The following is a 17688-nucleotide window of genomic DNA, read 5'->3' as shown; positions in this document are numbered from 1 at the left end:
CGGGGCCCTGAGATACGGCGCACTGAGAGGTGTGTGTGTGTGCCCACCACGCCTTTGTCATCCGGGGAGGACGGGGTGGGCGTAAAAAATACATGCACGCGCATATATCGGGTGAGATGGAGAGATATTGTGTGTATGTGTGCCGATAACGATAACGTCTTCTAATCTCGCGGAGACCTCCTCACTGCGACCGCTCTCTCATCCTTGCATCTGTCTGCCTGCCCCGTCCGTATCTGTCTCTCGGTCTGTCTCGCTCGCCACACGCTTACACACAAATTGTGCGCAACCCACGCCCACCCGTGCAGGGAGAGCGCACACAAGCACAGACGGGGCAGATACAGCGGAGAGAGCCTTTCTAAACGGAAGAAGCGGCAGCACAAGCCGCGCACGCCCATACAGAGCATCCACACATCCCAAACGCCAGGCGAGAAGCGATAGCATGGAAGCAGGGCAAGCGTCCTCGAGCGATGTGGCGTCGTGGTGGTGGTCACACCGCAGCATTGTTGAAGAGGCAGAGCCTCTCGACGCCACGGCCGACGACGCCGCCGCCAGCTGCCTCTGCGTCATCGTCAAGCAGACAGCGAATAATGTTCTCGCCTACAAGAATGATCTCCTGGCCTTGATCGGGGAAGTGCACCCCGCGAGGAAGGGCAGTGCCGACAGCGTGTCCCAGCACAACAGAGACGTTGGAGCCTGCGGCCTCTACCAGCATATGAAGTGGGATTACGTCCTCCTGCCCCTTCTTACGCAGCTCCGGAAGTGCATGGCCCGGGCCTGGGAGGAGCGCGCCGCCGAGCAGGCAGAGCAGGCCGCCGATGACACGACGCCGGCATCGGCGGCGGCGGTGGCAAGAAGCGGTGCCAAGGTCACACCAGCCGCCCACATCGACGCCGTTCAGGCCCGCCGCCTGCGTGCGCTCCAGCAGCAGATCTACCTCGCTTTCTTCAAGGCAGTCCTGCAAGGATTCACAGACGGCGCGCGCGGCGCCGCAGAGACGGGTGCAGACACAAGCAACGCCGTAGCCGGTGAGGAAGGATGCAGTGTGGGCGTGCAAGGCCGGGGAAGCTCCGAGACAGCAAACGTGACCCCGGCGGCCCGCGCACTCTCACTGCTGCTGGACAGTCTTCTCACTCATGTTCTCAGTTTTGCGACCGCTGGCGCGGCGGCGGCATCGTCACACGTGGAGGAAGAAGAGGCGACAAAGTCCCGCCGCGGACAGCATCGCCGCGCCGTAGCTGCTACAGGCACTCACACCGGCGACTGGCTCACTGGTATGCTACCGCTGTACCTGCGCGCTGCGTATCAACAGCAGCAGCGTGCTCATGATGATGTTGCTGAGCAAAGGGGGGTCGCCTTGGCGTCTACATCAGCTTCGCTGATTCCTTCACCTGTTCTCTGCCTTGTGAGCTACATCGGTGCCTTTGTGCAAGGGGCAGGGCTGCAGCTTGTTCCGTCCGAGCAGGAGGAATACTTGCCCTGTTTCACGCGCAAGGTGCACTCAGAGTTCAGTGATCAGCTTCGAAGCTTCGTGCAGGCCGCGGCCGCGCAGTCTGAGTATGCTGCTGCTGGCGTGGCCAGCTCGGATGCAGTGGCGGCGGCGGCGGCGCACATTCGCTACGCCGGTGATGTGTTGAAGGCCATCATCGACAGGCAGCTCTACAGCGACGACAACGCCACGGAGGTAGGAGAGGGCGACTGTACGATGGCCTATGCTGCCGTGCCGCCCCTGCCGGCGCTGCGGGCACAGCCGCAAAAATCAGAAACGCCAATCAAGGTGGACTACAGCGTGGCCCCTCTGCTCGTCCTTTCCTCCTACAAGGTATGCGAGCGGCTTCTTCGGCTGATGAGTCGCTGGTGGGTCGCCTGCCAGCACATGGCACGGCACGCACGCATGTCCGCGGCTGCGGCGGTGCCGCGTATGGAAGAAGAGGGCAATGTCGAGGGAGAAAAGCAGCAGCAGCAGCAGCAGGGAGCCGACGGTCCCAACAGCGGCAACGACACGATCCGCCTCGAAGAGGTTGAGGAGGCTTGGCTGGGGCTGCGCAAGCAGGCCATGGCTTTCACGCTCGTCCTCAGCACCTACGGCGAGACGACGCTCCTGATAGCCCCGTACACGGCCTTCCTCACGACCTTTTTCTTCACGCCCGCGCCGAACGGCACTGCGCCGTCTGCCGAGAAGCAGGCGCCGCTTTCGTTGGAGGCGTGGAAAGGCTGCGTCCGTGAGTTGCACCGCGTCACGCACGCTACTCAGGACGGCGGCTACGCTCTCTTCACGCACACGACCTGTGGGGCACGTCGACAGCTGCGCATGCATCACCGCCACGCGCGGGACTGCACATTTGCCGCGGCGTGTTTCTCTCGCGTGATGGAGTGCCTCAGCTACCCCCCAACGGGTGCGCAGGTGCCTGGGCAAGCCGCAGCAGCTGGAACGGATCGCCAAGCCCACAGCGTGGGGTCCCACAGTCTTCTTCCGCTTGCCTTCGCCGCGCTTCAGCAGCCGCTGTCAACGATGCAGGAGCACGTGTTTCCGTTGCTTCTCAGAGTGGGCAGTGTGGCGCTGGGTGTCCGTGTTGACGCGGTGGTGCGTGAAAAAGGCGGCGCAGGGGATCCTGGCGCCACGCCAGACGCCTCCAACGTCAACCTCTCCACGCATTCGCCCAACAGCGACGCCGCCACCACCAGCGCCACGCGTGCCCAAGCTCTGACGGAAGAGCCGCTGTCTGCGGTGCAGCTCGTCGAGCTGTACTTTCCTCGCTATTATTGCGTATTTTCATGCCTGGATCAGGCCATGCAATACGTGCTGGACCGCTTTCAGGAACTCGCCGGCGACAACGCGGCCGTAGAAGAGACGGCAGACGGTGATGTCGCGCGCATGTGGGCGTCGCCTCGCTCCCTCCCCGCAACGCTCGCGAGCTTCTTCGGCGCAGCGCTGGATGAGGCCTGCGTCACACGCATGCGCAACACCGGTGACGAGGTGGCTACAAGCGAGCTCCTCATGTTCTTTGCAGCCGTCTTCCGCACGCTGCCATCCACGGTTCTACCTCGCCTGCGCGCTGCGCTGGAAGCCTTTCTCGGTGAGGGTGGGTGTACTATAATCGAGTACCTGCGCCATCACATAATCCATCAGCAACGCCACGGCCTCGCCGCCTTCTTTGTGCCACCGCTGCGTGCTATGGCTCTCGACTACGCCACCGCAGAGGACGCGGACGTGAGTCTTGCGCTGACGGCCAAGTATCCCGCTAGCTGTGCAATGGCCTATGCGTGGGAGCTGCCGCGGCTGTACTTCTGGCGAGCCGAAGACACCCCAGTGGCGGAGTCGGCATGGTACGCGCACCGGGCTGCGCAGCGTTATCTGTGCGAGCTTGTCACGGCAGCGCCTGCCACCATCTCCACGTCTTCTGTGCCATTTCTGGCCATTCTGCAGGAGGCGGCAGCAGTGGCGAACGGACGGTTTGCGGAGCCTCACGAGAGCGCCAAGATGGCGTCGGGGCTGTTCTGGACGCGCAGCCTGGCGATTGATGTGATGACGTCTGTGTTCTTCGGTATGTGTCGCTGGTGTGCGCTGCAGATGAGCGTGTCGTCATCGTCGCTGTCTGCGGAGGCGGCGGCGACAGTGATTCAGCATCTGTGCTGTCCACGCCCGACGTCGGTGACTTTATTGTCGCCCCACGTTGTAGCGCATCCTTTGCTTCTCTCTCTACGAGATCGTGTCAAGGTGCAGCTGGGCAGCAATGTAATGGACGCTGCTGAATCAGAAGGCGCCGTCGCCGGCACAGAGAATGCCGAAGCTGTGAACTCGCCCGGTGTCGCGTATCCGCCACCCGCGCAGCAGCAGCTGCGCAGCAGCCACCGCTGGCTCTCCTGGTTCTGGGTCTGCACGTACGAGGAGGTGGACTCCGCTGCACGTATGCAGACGGCCGCGAAACGACTCCTGCGGGAGTTTTCCGTTCAGTGTGGGTCGCACGCGCCAACGAAGACGCTCCTCGGAATCCGCGCGATGGTGGAGCAGCTGAAAACGGAGGGTGTGCCAGACATGGCCGTGGCTGTGCACGAATTACGAGAGGCCGTCCGCGGTGACCTACGCGCGTTGCTGCTGCAGCAACAGCAGCGCGAAGCGTCAGAAAACGAGAACGCCACGGCTGTCGCATCCACCGAGGGCACGAAGGAGGCGACGATTACGGCGACCACAGCCACCAGCTCCGCCGACGCTGCAGGAGCCGTCCTTAAGCCAGCCACACTGCGTGACTACCTCGATCAGATACACGAGGCCCTCGTTCAGCGTGCGCGCATCTCGCCGGTGGACGGCGCTGTCAGCGCCGCGACGCTCGGTCATCTTCTGCACGTGCTGAGCGACGCGCATCTGCCCATCACGATGAGTGTGCAAGAGCGCCAGCGCATGTGTCAGCGCTTCTTCTTCACGCTCGCGAACTCTCTAGCCGAGTGCACACGCACCGAAGCGCTGTCCTCCGTGTGTTGTCTACGGTGTGTCCTGCAAGATATTGTGCTGCCGTACAAGAAGAGTTTCTTGATTGAATCCAGTGCAGCGCGCGTATATCATCGCTGCTTCTCCGACACGGAGACAGACGCGTTCCGCATGGTGCAGCACATGTGCGGCGACGTCATCATGGCTGTGCAGAAGATTGTGCTACGGAACGGTATTCTTGACGAGTGGAAGATGGTGCTGGTGTTGCAGCACCTCGGTGATCCGCTGTCGCTCGTGCGCAGCACGGTGGAGAAGCTGCGCAGCACCGTAGAGAGGCTTAAGGCCCGGCGCAGGGGTGTCGTCATGGACGTTATCGCGCGGCAGCTGGCGGTCGTGGAGAAAAGTGCGGCGCGCACCGACCGCGGCGTCGCCGATGATGTTCACGGTCTCTTTACCCTTCACCCACGGCCATCGTCCTCCTCTTCGCCCGCGGCGAGAGCGGCAGAAGGCCTCCTGACCGCCTCGTCCGCCGCCGCCGCGCCAGTGGAGCGTAGCAGCAGCGGCCGGAGAACGCGTGGAGACCGTCGAGAGAGAGAGCGGCGCAACGAGAAGGACCGCAAGAGGAGCCGCGACGACTGTGTTGGTGGCGATGGTGACGAGAAACCGTGGCAAAAGCCTCGAACGAAGGACAGCAAGCGGTATCGTGCCGACTTCAAGCGTCCACGTCGGTGAGCAGCAGTACAGGGCGCCGCCCTGTACACGGGGAGGACGTAAGTGGTGCTGTGGAAGGCGGCTCTCGTGTGTAATCTGTGGGTGAGTGTATGTCTGCCGGGAGGCGTCTCTTGAGCGGCTTTGGAACGCCGCGTAAACGGTGAGCGGTGCTCGGGTGGTTGGGTAGGTGTTTGGCTCTTCCTCTTGAGTGAACGGATGAACACGAAGCAACCTGATGGGCGGTTCGTGAGGGAGAGAGAGGCGCTGAAGACAAAAGCCAAGGCAGGCGATTCTGCAGCACGGCGGACAGCTTCCCTCCCTCCAACCCTGCTGTAGTGTGCGGCAAGCGCCTCGCCTCTATCTCCCCCACTCCCTCTCGGTCTGTCGTGGCTTGAATGTGCCCCCTCCCCTACCAAAGGAAACACAGGAGAAGGCGTGGGGGGAGGGGGATGGGGGGGGGGGGGCTGCACACGCGCGCACACCCACGCGCAAGCGCTGCTGGTGCTTAAGCGGCATAGGGCGATGCAAACGACGACGGGAGGACACGGCCGCGGGAGGGCTAACGAAGCTGATGGAAGAGGTTAGGGGATGGGGGATAAAACAGAGGGAGAGAGAGAGAGAGAGGAGAGCTTGAGCGTACAGAAGGAGCGACGGCAACCAGCAGCGGCGGAATGGTGATGAGAGATGTATCGGCTTTCTGCGCCCCTCTCTCACTTCGCGCTCTTCCTTTCCCCCCCCCCCTCCCCTTGCCCAGCTTGCCGCAGGCGCGTCCTCAAGTGCGCACAAGCAACCTTTCCCTCATGCTCGGCGATTCCAGGCGCATGCTCATCAGTGATCGCCATCCTGACGCCGTGCCCTGCTCACTCGAATCTTCTCGCGCACGCGCACACTCTCTCACTCCCCATCGATTTCGCATGTGCAAGCACATACACGCACAGTCTACACAAGCGCATACAAGAACGCACATACTCCTCCTCCTTTGCCCTGCCCTCATCCATCTCCTTCAACACACTAACCGATAATAATCATCATCGCCAAATCACCGACAGAAGCCGCCCTCAGCCCCTCCCTCCTCTCCCCAAACCACGCACACACAGAACGCCATGCGCCGCTTCGCCTCCCGAGCTCTCTTCTCCGCGTCCGCCGCCATGGCGGCGCGCTGCGCCACGACCAACATGACGGTGCGCGATGCGATCCACTCGGCCCTCGACGAGGAGCTCGCCCGCGAAGAGAAGGTCTTTGTGATTGGTGAGGAGGTCGCCCAATACCAGGGAGCCTACAAGGTGACCAAGGGTCTTATGGACAAGTATGGCAAGGACCGCATCATCGACATGCCCATCACAGAGCACGGCTTCGCCGGCATGGCCGTTGGTGCCGCTCTCAGTGGCCTGCGCCCCGTGTGCGAGTTCATGACCTTCAACTTCGCCATGCAAGCTATCGATCAGCTTGTCAACTCAGCCGGCAAGAGCCTGTATATGTCTGGTGGCCAGATGAAGTGCCCCATAGTCTTTCGTGGTCCCAACGGTGCGTCGGCTGGTGTAGGTGCCCAGCATAGTCAGTGCTTCGGTCCGTGGTACGCGTCCGTGCCCGGCCTGAAGGTAATTGCGCCGTACAACTGCGAGGATGCCCGCGGCATGATCAAGGCGGCCATCCGCGACGACAACGCCGTGGTGGTGCTCGAGCACGAGTTGCTGTACAGCGAGTCCTTCCCCGTCACAGACGAAGCAGCGGACAAGAACTTTGTGATCCCGTTCGGCAAGGCGAAGATTGAGCGCGAGGGCAAGGACATCACCCTCATCGGCTTCTCTCGTGGTGTGGATCTGTGCTTGAAGGCGGCTGAGAAGCTCGCCGCAGAGGGCGTGCAGGCGGAGGTGATTAACCTTCGCTCCCTGCGCCCGCTCGACCGCCACACCATCCTCAGCTCCATCAAGAAGACGCACCGTGCGGTCACAGTCGATGAGTCCTTCCCTGTGTGCAACATTGGTGCTGAGATCTGCGCCTGTGTCATGGAGAGCGACACGTTCGACTACCTCGATGCCCCGATCGAGCGCGTGTCGTGCGCCGACTGCCCGACACCGTACAGCAAGGATATCGAGATGGCTTCGCAGCCGCAGGTGGCCGACGTCATGGCCGCTGCCAAGCGCGTACTCAGCTAAAGCTTATGCGTGCGTGTGCGTGTGTGTGTGTGTGTGTGTGTGTGTGTGTGTGTGCTTCCTCTAGTCGGCTACAAGTCTTCTAGGGGGTCTACAGGATGCCAAGCAGCGATGAAATAGCCACCTGCATAGAGCACGGGGGGACAGCAGAAGATAGAGAGAGGTAAGGCGCTGTGGGCGCACTGGCGTGTGCTCCCCATACGTTGCCTCACACCCGCCCACACCCGCACGTGGGTGGTTAATCACACCTCCTCGTGTGTGTGTGTGTGTGTGCGCGGTTGATTGTATTTGTCTGCGCTGAGAGGGGCCTCTCCGCACACCGTTGTATCCTGTTGTTGCCGCTTCCGTCTGCCTGTACGCGTCCCCCTTCCCGTCAGTGTGCTAATGCATGTATATATATATATATATACATAGTTGTGTGCATGTTTTTTTGTATGCGTAGGTTTACGTATGCGTGTGTGTGTGTGTGCGTGCGTGTGTGTGTGTGTGTTTGTGTGTGTGTGTGTGTGTGTGTGTGTGTGTTTGTGTGTGTGTGTGTGTGTTTGTGTGTGTGTGTATCCTTCCGTCTCTCTTCCCCTCCCCCTCCCCCGTCTGTTCGTCTGCGTCTTTACCGGCTCTTCACGTTTGTCTCAGTGCGACTGCTCTAGCTCTCCTTCTTATATGTTCGCTTGCCTGGCTTTGGGATGTCTTTGCACATGGTACGCGTGCAAAATAGAGAAGGAGAGAACGGGGCGGGTGTGGCGCGTTGGAAGTACGGAGAAGGCGTAGTAGATGTGCCGCACTGTGGTGCTGTACATCGTCCTCTTGCCCTTCCGCACACACCACACGCCCTGCCCCGCCGCTCTCTCCTCTACCCTTCGTTGAAGAGTGACACGCGTAAACCGCACATGCGCACACATCCCACATACCCAAACAAAAAACTCAAGCCCTTGCCTTCCGTCGCTCCCCATTCGCCCCTCTCTCTCCTGTGCTCGGCGCCCCCCCCCCCCGTCAAGCGTGCGTGCGTGCTTGCGTGTCGCTGACGAGTGAAGCAGAGCGCCGTAGCGAGAGAGGGAGAGAATGACGAAAGGTTAACAACATCCCCAGGGCGAAAGTTGTGCAATATATATATATATAACATCGGGCAAATATCGGGCTTATCTTCGCCTTGCCCCCCCCCTCCTCCCCCTTCTCTCTCCCCGTGCCCCTCTTGCTCTCCCTCCGACTTCAATGTGGGAGTGGGATGGGGATGCGCCACCGATGATGACGGCGATGTGTTGTGTGCGCGTTGCGCCTGTATGTTTTCCGTTGTTTGTAGCCGGCAATATCGACCTGAAAGAACGCCAGAAAACGGAGAAGTGCCAACGCCCAGCAGAAGCACAAACGAAACGACGAAAAATACGAAAACTTTTTGTTTTTTTTTTCGTTTTTGTTTTTTGTCACCGTGAGGGGCATCGCCTTTCCAAGACACCAGAACGCAGCGCTGGAGAGAGCGAGTACTGTCCTCTGTCCCCGCAACCCCCACGTCACCCCCTCCCCTCCCCCCCCCCACACACACACGCACACACACACACACCTCTACCTCGCACCCTTAGCGTAGGCGATAAGAGCGACGCAGTCGCTCGTCAGACGCTGCTGGCGTGGCTTCCTTTGTTTGGTTTTGACCTAAGAAGAAAAAGGGGGTCTCTTTCTCCCTCCCCATGTGCGCGTGCGTGTGGTGCTTGTGGTGTGTATGTATGTCGGTACTTGAGCTCTATGCGCACACATGCAATGCATGCAGCTGCTCCGCACGAACGCGCGCACCCACGTGTACCTTCCAAGACAAGAAAGGCGAAGAATCCAACGGTATACTTAACGATCAAACACACCAGAACTCATGAAGCGATGCGACACACATGCACACCCGGTAGATGGTGAACACAGTTGCGACTTGTGCGATACACCCGCTGTCACCGCGTTCCTTCTGATTTCTTTTCTTCCTCATCTGCGTTTACACACAGCCACGGAGAGAGCGAGAGAGAGACAGGTACACAGAGTGCACACGCTTGTGCCGTCACCACAAATCTGTGCTCTCCTTCAAGACGAGTGCGGCTGCTCGGAAATCCGGGTGGTACAGTGAAGGGCAAGGGGTGGTGCCGAGAGAGACGTGAAGGGAGATGCAGCGAGGCAGATTGCGACGACAGAGAACGACATGTTTGAGTGTGCGTGCGGCTGTATGTTTGGCGTCGAGGAGACCTGGAAGCGAATGGAGGTGGAGAGTGAGAGGCGGCAGCGGTGCGGCAGCCGAGGAGGACCACTCGCGCACATATATACACACACACGCATGTTTGCCTTCCCTCTTCCTTCCCCGCATTCGTCGCGCTGATGTCGTCCGAGTGGTCGCCGACGCATCACCGTGTGGCCCAAGGTAGTCTAGTTTGTGTTGGGGTGTTACGGACACGCTTCACGCATACGCACCAGCACCACCTCTCATGACTCTCCCCCCCCCCTCCTCTACCTTCACGCCTCCCTCCCTCTTGCACACGTCGTACGCGACTTGATATTTTTTGGTTTGGGGGTACTCGTGAAGGCAGAGAACGCACATGCCCCCGCGTCTACGCCCGTTCTTTGGCCCGACAGCATGCAGCGAGGCTGTATGTATGTGAGTGGTGCGCGCATGTCTCTCTCCACTGCGTTTCTCCCCTCCCCCTCTCTCCCTCTGTCTCTCTCTCTCTCATGTGATCATCCCAACGGAGTGAGTGTGCACTGTGTTGCCGCTGTTGTGATTTGGACTTGGGCTCACCCCGGGGGGGGTTGGCCGACACACACACACGCGAACGCCATCGAGTGTTATCATATCGAAAAAAGAACGGCCCCAGCCAGGAACTCCCCATTCTGTGTGTGCGTGCGTCTGTAGTTTGCTGAAGGTTCACCCGCGTATCCGAAGTTACGCACGGCACATGCTCTCCCAGTACCTGCGCAAGCGCGTCTCCGTGGTGACGGTAGATGGTCGTAATCTCGTCGGCGTACTCCATGCAGCCGATCAGCTGCTGAACATCGTACTCACGTCCTGCGTCGAGCGCACTGGCGCGCCGTACGACTTCGACGATGGCGCGGCCGAAGAGGACAACGGTAGCGTTGTCGATGAAGGTGTCTCCACGGCTTTCAGCGGCGGTGACACTGCAAGTGGTGCACTGCCGCCCCTAGAAGAGGTACACCTGGGCGTGATGATGCTGCGCGGTGCCGACGTCGTCTCCATCGCTGCCATCGACGTGTACGAAGAGGCCGGCACAAACGTGAAGGATTGGCGCGGACGGGATATGCCGCCTGCCACTGCTGTAGCGAGGTCGTGGTGACGGTCGACTTAATCGACAGCACTGGCACTCTTTCTCGTGTGTGTGTGTGTGTGTGTGTGTGTGTGTGTGTGTGTGGACGTGGCTGCGAGCAAAGGCTTTTGAGTGTATTTGTATGCGTGGTTGTGTTCACGCGCGAGTCACCGCATAGTATCCCGATGAGCGCCATCTCATCGGCGCGCAGGGAGAACGCGTGAGGGAAGGCCTCCGGCCTGCAGCCTCTCCGCCCTCGCCCTCCCTTTTCCTTTCGCATGTGTGGCGGGAGAAGGAAAGGAGCTGGTGATGTACGCTGCCGTGAGACGCTCCCGCTGATTTGAAGAGTGGGGTGGCGCACATCGCCGAAACTCTCCCAGAATGCCACAACGGTATACGTGTTTACCACTGTGAAAAGTGCGCTCTGCAAGGTCGACAGGTGGTGAGGGCAAGGGAGGGCGGATGAAAGGCAAGAGTGGTTCGGCCTCAGCGACTCTGCCGCGCCCAGCCCCATCTCTCCTCTCGCCCTCCCGCTTCTCTCGTGCACGTTCTCTCTCAAGCACGCACATCAACCGCTCTCTGTGCACGCCGCCGCTCCATCTCCGCCTCGATCCTTCATCCCTCTTCCTTCATCGGCGCAAGGAGGCCAACATTCACACACACACACACACATACACACATACACAAACACTCACACACACGCAGTAGTGGCAAAGAAGGTGGAGTATGCGGGCGGGAGATCAGCGGCGCTACCACGACATTTTACGTCGTGAGGCCAGGCCGCAGACGAGCAAACTCTGCCGCGGGTCGGCGCCCGTTGCCGCGCAGCTGAGCGGCGCCTCTCTTGTGTGCGACCCGCTGGCCGAGCTGAACATTCCCTCGACAGCGGTGCCGGAAGTGGTCGAGTACGTCTGCGACCGCCGCGGCTTCACCTCACTGCACCCCAACTTTCTTCGCTTCGAGCACCTGCGCTGCATCGTCTTGGAGCACAACGCACTCGAAACCCTCCATAATCTGCTCTTGCCACCATCCACGCTCGGTGCATCCTCGCCCGCCTCGACCGTAACCGCCGCTGATGGACTCCCCCCTCTCCCTCCACCGCCTCCCCTTTACCGCGGATGTCGGCAGCTGACTCACCTCCACGCCGCGTACAACCGCATCAGCGACATTGCGGGCGACACTGACATCCCGCGCCTCTTCCTCCTGGAGCACCTGTCGCTGGCGCACAATCAGCTGACAGGCCTCAGCAAGGTGCTGGATGCGCTTAAGCGGCTGCGAAACCTTCGCTTTCTGGACCTGCGCGGGAACCCGGTCACGGGAGAGCCGCGATACCGCGAGCGATGTATAGCGGCGCTCCCCCAGGTGGAGGTGCTTGATCGCCAGTCCGTCACACCAAAGGAGCGCAAGGAGGCAGCGGCACCGGTGCGGTGGAACGGGCGCACACACGAGAGCCGTTTGTGCAGCACCGCCACTTCCACTGCCACTGCAGTGAGCGGTTCTCGGCCACGAAGCTCGCCGAGTTGCACGAGAGGGCTGCGAGCGGCGGGCGACCCCTTTTCCAAGTCTCTCACGGCGAAGGACTTGGAGCGCGCCTACGCGGCGTACCTTCGCCAACAGCAGCAAGCACAGGAAGCGGCAGCGCAGAGCACCGTTGCTGCCTGGCGACAGCAAGCGGAAATATGGGAGTCTTTTCACGCTGTCTGGACACTCTCGCAGCCGGGCATGCCGCTCTCCGCTGATGGCTGGCAACGGACACAGATGGCAGCGGCGGCGGCGGCGTCGGAAAGTGCCGAGGGAACCGGGGAAAGGCCAGAGACGCAGAGCACCTTCCTTGTCTCTGCCCCTGGCTTTCGAGTGCCGGTATTCGGCTCCGCCGGTCCCTCACCCCCGTCATCGCCGCTGCACGCGGGCCGCAAGCAGATCAAGACACCGTCCGTCTCGCCTGCAGCGACGACTATCACGGCAGCGCCGGCACCGACACACGTGAGTGTCGGCAACGGCACAGCGGCGCTGAACGTGACGATCGACGTCCTGCTTGATCGCCCTCTCTTTCCCTCGTGTGCCGAGACGGCCGGCACGCCCGAGTCAGCCACCTTGCAGCCCGCAGCAGCGTCCACCAGATCAGGCCCCCTCCCCTCAGCCGCAACCGCTACCCCACTGCTGCCCTCGGTACACAATAGTTTGTATTTTCGTGCCGTCCGAGGCGCCTCGGCGACATCGTGCAAGGGCACGCCGCCACTCCTGCCTACCGAGACCTCTCCACCTGCAGTAAGCCAGCTGCTTCCTGTGGAGGGGCTGGCGCCTGATCGACTCACCACGCTGCAGCGTACCCTGGAGGCCTCCGCTCAGGTTGTCCGCGTCGCAACCGCACGGCAGGGCTCGCTGGGGGCACTGAAGAAGCTGTCCGTTGTGCAGGAGCGTGTAGGGTCAGGGCGGCGTAATGTCGCGCCATCGCCGCCGCCGCCCACTGTCGCTGCCGCCACCAGCATTCCCGTTGAGTTCAGCACTTTGCGTACCATTCAAGAAACCAAGTATGCCGTCATTCCGCCGCCGTGGGAAGACGCGAAGGCGCGCGCTGCGGTTAGTGGTGCCAAGGAAGCCGTCGCCAGGTCGCCGCGAGCCGTTGTGGCTTCACTGGGCGCCACCGGAGCCTCAGAAACGACCCCCTTCCGCATCGGTGTGGTCTCGCCCGCCACAACTCAGCAGGAGGCGCTCACGGAGATTCTGGTGCTGCTGCACGACGTCTACTCCTTGAAGGAACTCCAGGCGCTGGAGGGCGAGTACGGTGGCGCTGAGCTACTACGCCTGCTGCCGCTGCGCGAGTGGTCCGCCCTCGGGAGCGAAAGCGGAGCCGGCGAGGTCGTGAGCACCGCCGTGGCGGCGAGGCAGGCCATGACAGTCTTGTCGCATCCCGACAGCGTCGGAAACGCCGCAGGCGGCGGTGGCGGTAACGTTCGCGGCCCTGCCTCCCAGCACGACCGAAAATGCTTTGCCGCGTCCAAGGGAACTGCACACAGAGGCAATACTAGGGCCGGCTCGGCGGGCTCGGCGGCCGCGCGTGGTGGCGGCGCCGACGCCGTCGGAGGAGTGCCAACCGTGGCCGCTGCCCTGGACGCTGCGCGAGCGGCGCTGCATAGGGAGCCACAGCTGGTGTGGCAGCTTCTCACGGGCCCCTACATGGTGGCAGGAGCGACGGCTGGAGGAAACTCCGGCGTCGTAGTGGCCCTTGGCAAGAGCAGCGAGGACGCCGGCGGGTCGGTCAGCCTCATCCGCAAGAACAGTAGCAGCAGCGCCGCCAGCACGGCACCCCCTACGGAGGCCGTAATCAGCAGCAGTGCGGGAGCCAGAGCCAACGCTGCAGCCGCCTCCGCCCCTCCAGTTTCCCTGCAGGACCCCGAGGCAGTGCAGCACCTTGTGCGGCCGATCGGCCCGTACGCATCGCACGTGCTGGGCCCGTTGCTGACGCTGCTGCGGGCGCCTGTGGCCGAGGAGGGCGTGGAGTCGATGTGCGACGCTCTCGCGGCGCACCACGCCGTGCACGAGAGAACCATTGCAGCGGCGTCGATGTTGAAGGCCACCGCCGCAGAGCTTCAGCCTCGCTCCTCTAGCGTCGGGCCCAGGAGCAAGAAGGAGTCGCTACTGGTGACGGAGGAGAACGGCAGCGCCGAGGCGAAGAGCAGGAAGTCTTCCAGGGGTGCAGCACCGGCCTTCCTCCCCGACGGCGGGGCTTCCACGTCACTTTTGCCTGTGTCCTCTGCAGCGGGCCCCCAAACACGCTCCTCAGCGAAAGCCGCGCAGCTGCTCGTGCAGCAGCATTCACGGCAGTGGGTCGCTACACAGCTCACCCTCACCGCGGTGCTGACCGCACTTCTCTTCTCGCCGGCTTTTGTGCGCTCGCGCGTCGCCTACCTGGAGGAAAAGCTGGCGCGTGCGACGTCGGCGACGGCGGCCGCCAGCGTCATAACCACTGCCGATCATGCAGGTCAGAAGGGCGGCGGTGCTGCGGCAACACTGCCCCTCCTCTTTCACCGCGTGCAGGCAGTGAAAATGCACGCTGCGCGTGTCGAGGCCGCGCTGACGGCGGCCGGCCCGTCTGCGACAACGAGCGAAGCGTTGCGTCTCCTTGACCCTGCGCAGGTGCTGGTCGCCTACACTGGCCGCCGTTAGCACGCTGCGGGAGCGGCGTGTAGCGGCAGCTGACGCTCGGGAGGGGAAGGCAAGGATGCGGATGTCGCAAGTGGTGTAATGCTCCCGACCTCATCGGTCTCCGCTCTGCCTCCTCCCTGCCAGCGTGTGTGAAGGGTGAGGTTTGACACCAAGACGGTAGCGACTGCGACTGCTGCGATCCTCCTTGTTTCGGTGTGGCCTGGTGTATCTGCCTTTCATGGAAAGACACATCAGCGTTGGTGATGATGCGAGGTTTTGATCTCCGTGTGAAATATGCCTCTGCTCTCCCCTTGTGCAGACTACCCACCCCTTGCCCTTCTCTTACTTCACTGCCTTCTAGCCTTCTCTCTCTTCTCTCGCCTTCTCTGTTTCGTCTCCTCGTCATGGCGTTAAGAGTCTAGGTCGAAGATGTATCCCACACACACACACACACACCGTCCCCCCCCCCACCACCACCACCACCATCCCTTCCCGTCGAAGCAGCTGAGAAAGGAGAAGCGCGTTGTGGTGTGCATGTCTGTGCGCCTGCGTGTATGCACAGATACAGCTCTTTCGGCACTTTAGGGCTGTATGTACATATATATATATATGTGTGTGTGTGTGTACGCGCACGTGTCGCATGATTGACTGATATGAAAAAATAAAACGGAAACGACAAGCAAAAAAAAAAATTATTCATCACTTATTGCTTCCCTTCCTCGCGCCCCCACCTCCACTACCACCGTCGTCGTGCTCTCCCACACAGACAGGTACCATGTCACCTCCTGTTCACGTACGGGACTGCACTGCTTGGCTCTGCGTTTGCCTCTCTCGCCTTCTCTCGCGTGCGTGCGTGTGTGCCCCCTTTCTTTATCGCTTCTCTATATCTTCTGTATAATGGAAGGCTTTCTTGTGTGCGTGTTTTTGTGAAGACGTCGTCTCTGCACGCTCCGTCCTTCTCGATTGTCCCTCTTTTGCTTCCTTGTCCTCCACGTTTTTGAGCAGATCCCTCTATCCTGCTCGTCGTGTCGCATGTTCTATACGCTACCATCACCCCCGCTGTCATCGCTGTTCCCCCTCCCCCTTCCCTTCCGCTACCCTGCAAACACTTCGACGTTGTTAGCTGCTTCGTCTTTCCATTGCCTACTGTACAACTCACAGCCGCTAACAACAGTTGCCGTTGTCCTGTGGTCGTGGATGTGCCCGTGTGCGCGGTGGCTTCTCACGAAGACCTCGCCGCAGCCGCTCCCGCCTCTCTCCCCTGCACGCTTCCCAGGTTCTCCAATTCGAATCGCCGGCTCCGTTCTCTAGACCCGCCACGGGAGGGCACCCCGTCCGCGATGCGCACGCATGTGGATGTATCCATCCTGCGCACCTGGTATAGCGGCCGCTGAACGCCGCCTCTGCTCCTCCCTGCTGCTGCCGGGACAACGAAGTGGTACGATGACATCCCTCTTTAATGCACCGCCACTGTCCATCCACCTCTTAACCGGTCCTCCGCTGCCCCGGCACACACACACAGACGCACACACGCACACTTCTCTCTCTCTCTCTCTGTTACTGGATCGCGTGCGGCTCCCAGACTGAGTCCTCCTCTTCTTCCCTCCCCTCTCCAAGCTGACACGACGACCATCTCTGTTGCAAGATTCACCGAGATGCTCGCCCAGTGTTCTCTCTTCGTGCAACCGCGGGTGTTCAAGGGTCTCGTGATGCGGTCCCACGCTCCTGTCGCATGCTGGGCTGCCTCCCTGCCCTGGATGACGCAGCAGCAGCGCCGACGCTCCTCCTTCGCCTCCGCCACGCCGGCCGCGCCCAGCACTGATGCAGGAAAAGGTAACTACTTTCATTTCTTCCGGATTGCCAAGCACCCCGACCTCGATGTGGCGGCGCTGCAGAAGAAGTACCACAACCTCCAACGCCTCGTGCACCCCGACCAACAGCAGGTGCAGGCGCAGCAGCAGCAAGCAGAGGCGGCCGATGTTGCCCCCGCGACCTCGTCATCGCCGCTGCCGTTTGCGTGCACCTCCAACGAAGCGAAGAGCAGCACCGATGTCTCCACGTACGCCAACGCCGCGTACGAGACTCTGCGGGCACCTTATTCGCGCTGCCGCTACCTCTCTCGCCTCGTGAAGGCTGAAGAAGTCAAGGGTAACCCGCTCAGTGCAGCAGAGGAGGAGGAGCTGCTGGTTGAGGACGATCAGCGCACCATGAAGGCGCGTGAGGTGCGACCCGATGCCCCGATGAGCGACGACTTCCTCATGGAGATGCTGGCCATGAACGAGTTGATCTTCGCTGGTGACTCGTCAGACGAGGGCGTGCGTCAGCAGTGGTCTGTGCTCCGCTTCGACCTCGAGGACCGCGCCGTTGGCTACTTCAAGGACGCCATCAAGAGCTGGAATGACGGCGATATGGGCGCCTTTCATCACATCGTCCACGAGTGGACGTACGTGGCCACAGCACTGAACAATCTGAAGGAGCGCATGCTCGAGTAGGCAAAGGGCAACGCCTTCTTGGCTGTTTTGGTGGAGTGTTCGTGGTGGTGCCACGGCAGATGCAGCGCATAGGCGTTTTCTCGCTTGCTCGCCACCTCCGCCACCCCCCCCCCCTCGACCCTCACCTCTTGCCCTGTCCCCACTCCTCCTCTCTTCGGTCTGATTGATGGCCTTGCCGTAACTTATACACACACCGTCGACCTCATCCTTTACCTTTACGCCTACCCCGTCCTCCCCGGATGACAAAGGCGTGGTGGGCACACACACACACCTCTCAGTGCGCCGTATCTCAGGGCCCCGGGCGCCCCCACCTCCATCTCTCTATCTGTGGGGAGGCCAAGCAGCCCCTCCTCTCCTCCTCCTGTTTCTGCTGAATGCCGAGCTGCTGTTAGTGGTGACAGAGTCCAGCGCCTACGACGTGGGGAGGTCAGGGCGGTTTGCTGCTAAGAGGTGTCAGCGGTCATGGCCCGGATGGCGTT

The 17688-nt window shown here is 61.3% G+C and overlaps 5 protein-coding genes across 5 annotated transcripts; all 5 read left to right on the top strand.

The window, feature by feature from the left end:
- Positions 1-439: 439 nt before the first annotated feature.
- On the top strand, positions 440-5155 carry LMJF_25_1720 (conserved hypothetical protein; the record flags this gene model as incomplete). Its single annotated transcript, XM_001683879.1, has 1 exon — positions 440-5155. The coding sequence occupies one exon, from the start codon at positions 440-442 to the stop codon at positions 5153-5155; it is 4716 nt and encodes a 1571-aa protein (XP_001683931.1).
- A 1082-nt stretch (positions 5156-6237) lies between these two features.
- On the top strand, positions 6238-7290 carry LMJF_25_1710 (putative pyruvate dehydrogenase E1 beta subunit; the record flags this gene model as incomplete). Its single annotated transcript, XM_001683878.1, has 1 exon — positions 6238-7290. One exon carries the CDS (start codon positions 6238-6240, stop codon positions 7288-7290), a length of 1053 nt encoding a protein of 350 aa, XP_001683930.1.
- Positions 7291-10205: 2915 nt separating this feature from the next.
- LMJF_25_1705 (conserved hypothetical protein) lies at positions 10206-10601 on the top strand (the record flags this gene model as incomplete). Its single annotated transcript, XM_001683877.1, has 1 exon — positions 10206-10601. One exon carries the CDS (start codon positions 10206-10208, stop codon positions 10599-10601), a length of 396 nt encoding a protein of 131 aa, XP_001683929.1.
- Positions 10602-11297: 696 nt separating this feature from the next.
- Positions 11298-14738, top strand: LMJF_25_1700 (conserved hypothetical protein; the record flags this gene model as incomplete). The annotated part of the gene is made up of 1 exon (XM_001683876.1): positions 11298-14738. The coding sequence occupies one exon, from the start codon at positions 11298-11300 to the stop codon at positions 14736-14738; it is 3441 nt and encodes a 1146-aa protein (XP_001683928.1).
- Positions 14739-16372: 1634 nt separating this feature from the next.
- Positions 16373-17209, top strand: LMJF_25_1690 (conserved hypothetical protein; the record flags this gene model as incomplete). The annotated part of the gene is made up of 1 exon (XM_001683875.1): positions 16373-17209. The coding sequence occupies one exon, from the start codon at positions 16373-16375 to the stop codon at positions 17207-17209; it is 837 nt and encodes a 278-aa protein (XP_001683927.1).
- Positions 17210-17688: the final 479 nt, after the last annotated feature.

Source organism: Leishmania major, chromosome 25 (assembly GCF_000002725.2).
Source record: "Leishmania major strain Friedlin complete genome, chromosome 25".
Taxonomy (NCBI): domain Eukaryota; phylum Euglenozoa; class Kinetoplastea; order Trypanosomatida; family Trypanosomatidae; genus Leishmania; species Leishmania major.
The sequence above is the reverse complement of the archived record's forward strand: the minus strand, read 5'-3'. Positions and strand labels throughout refer to the sequence as shown.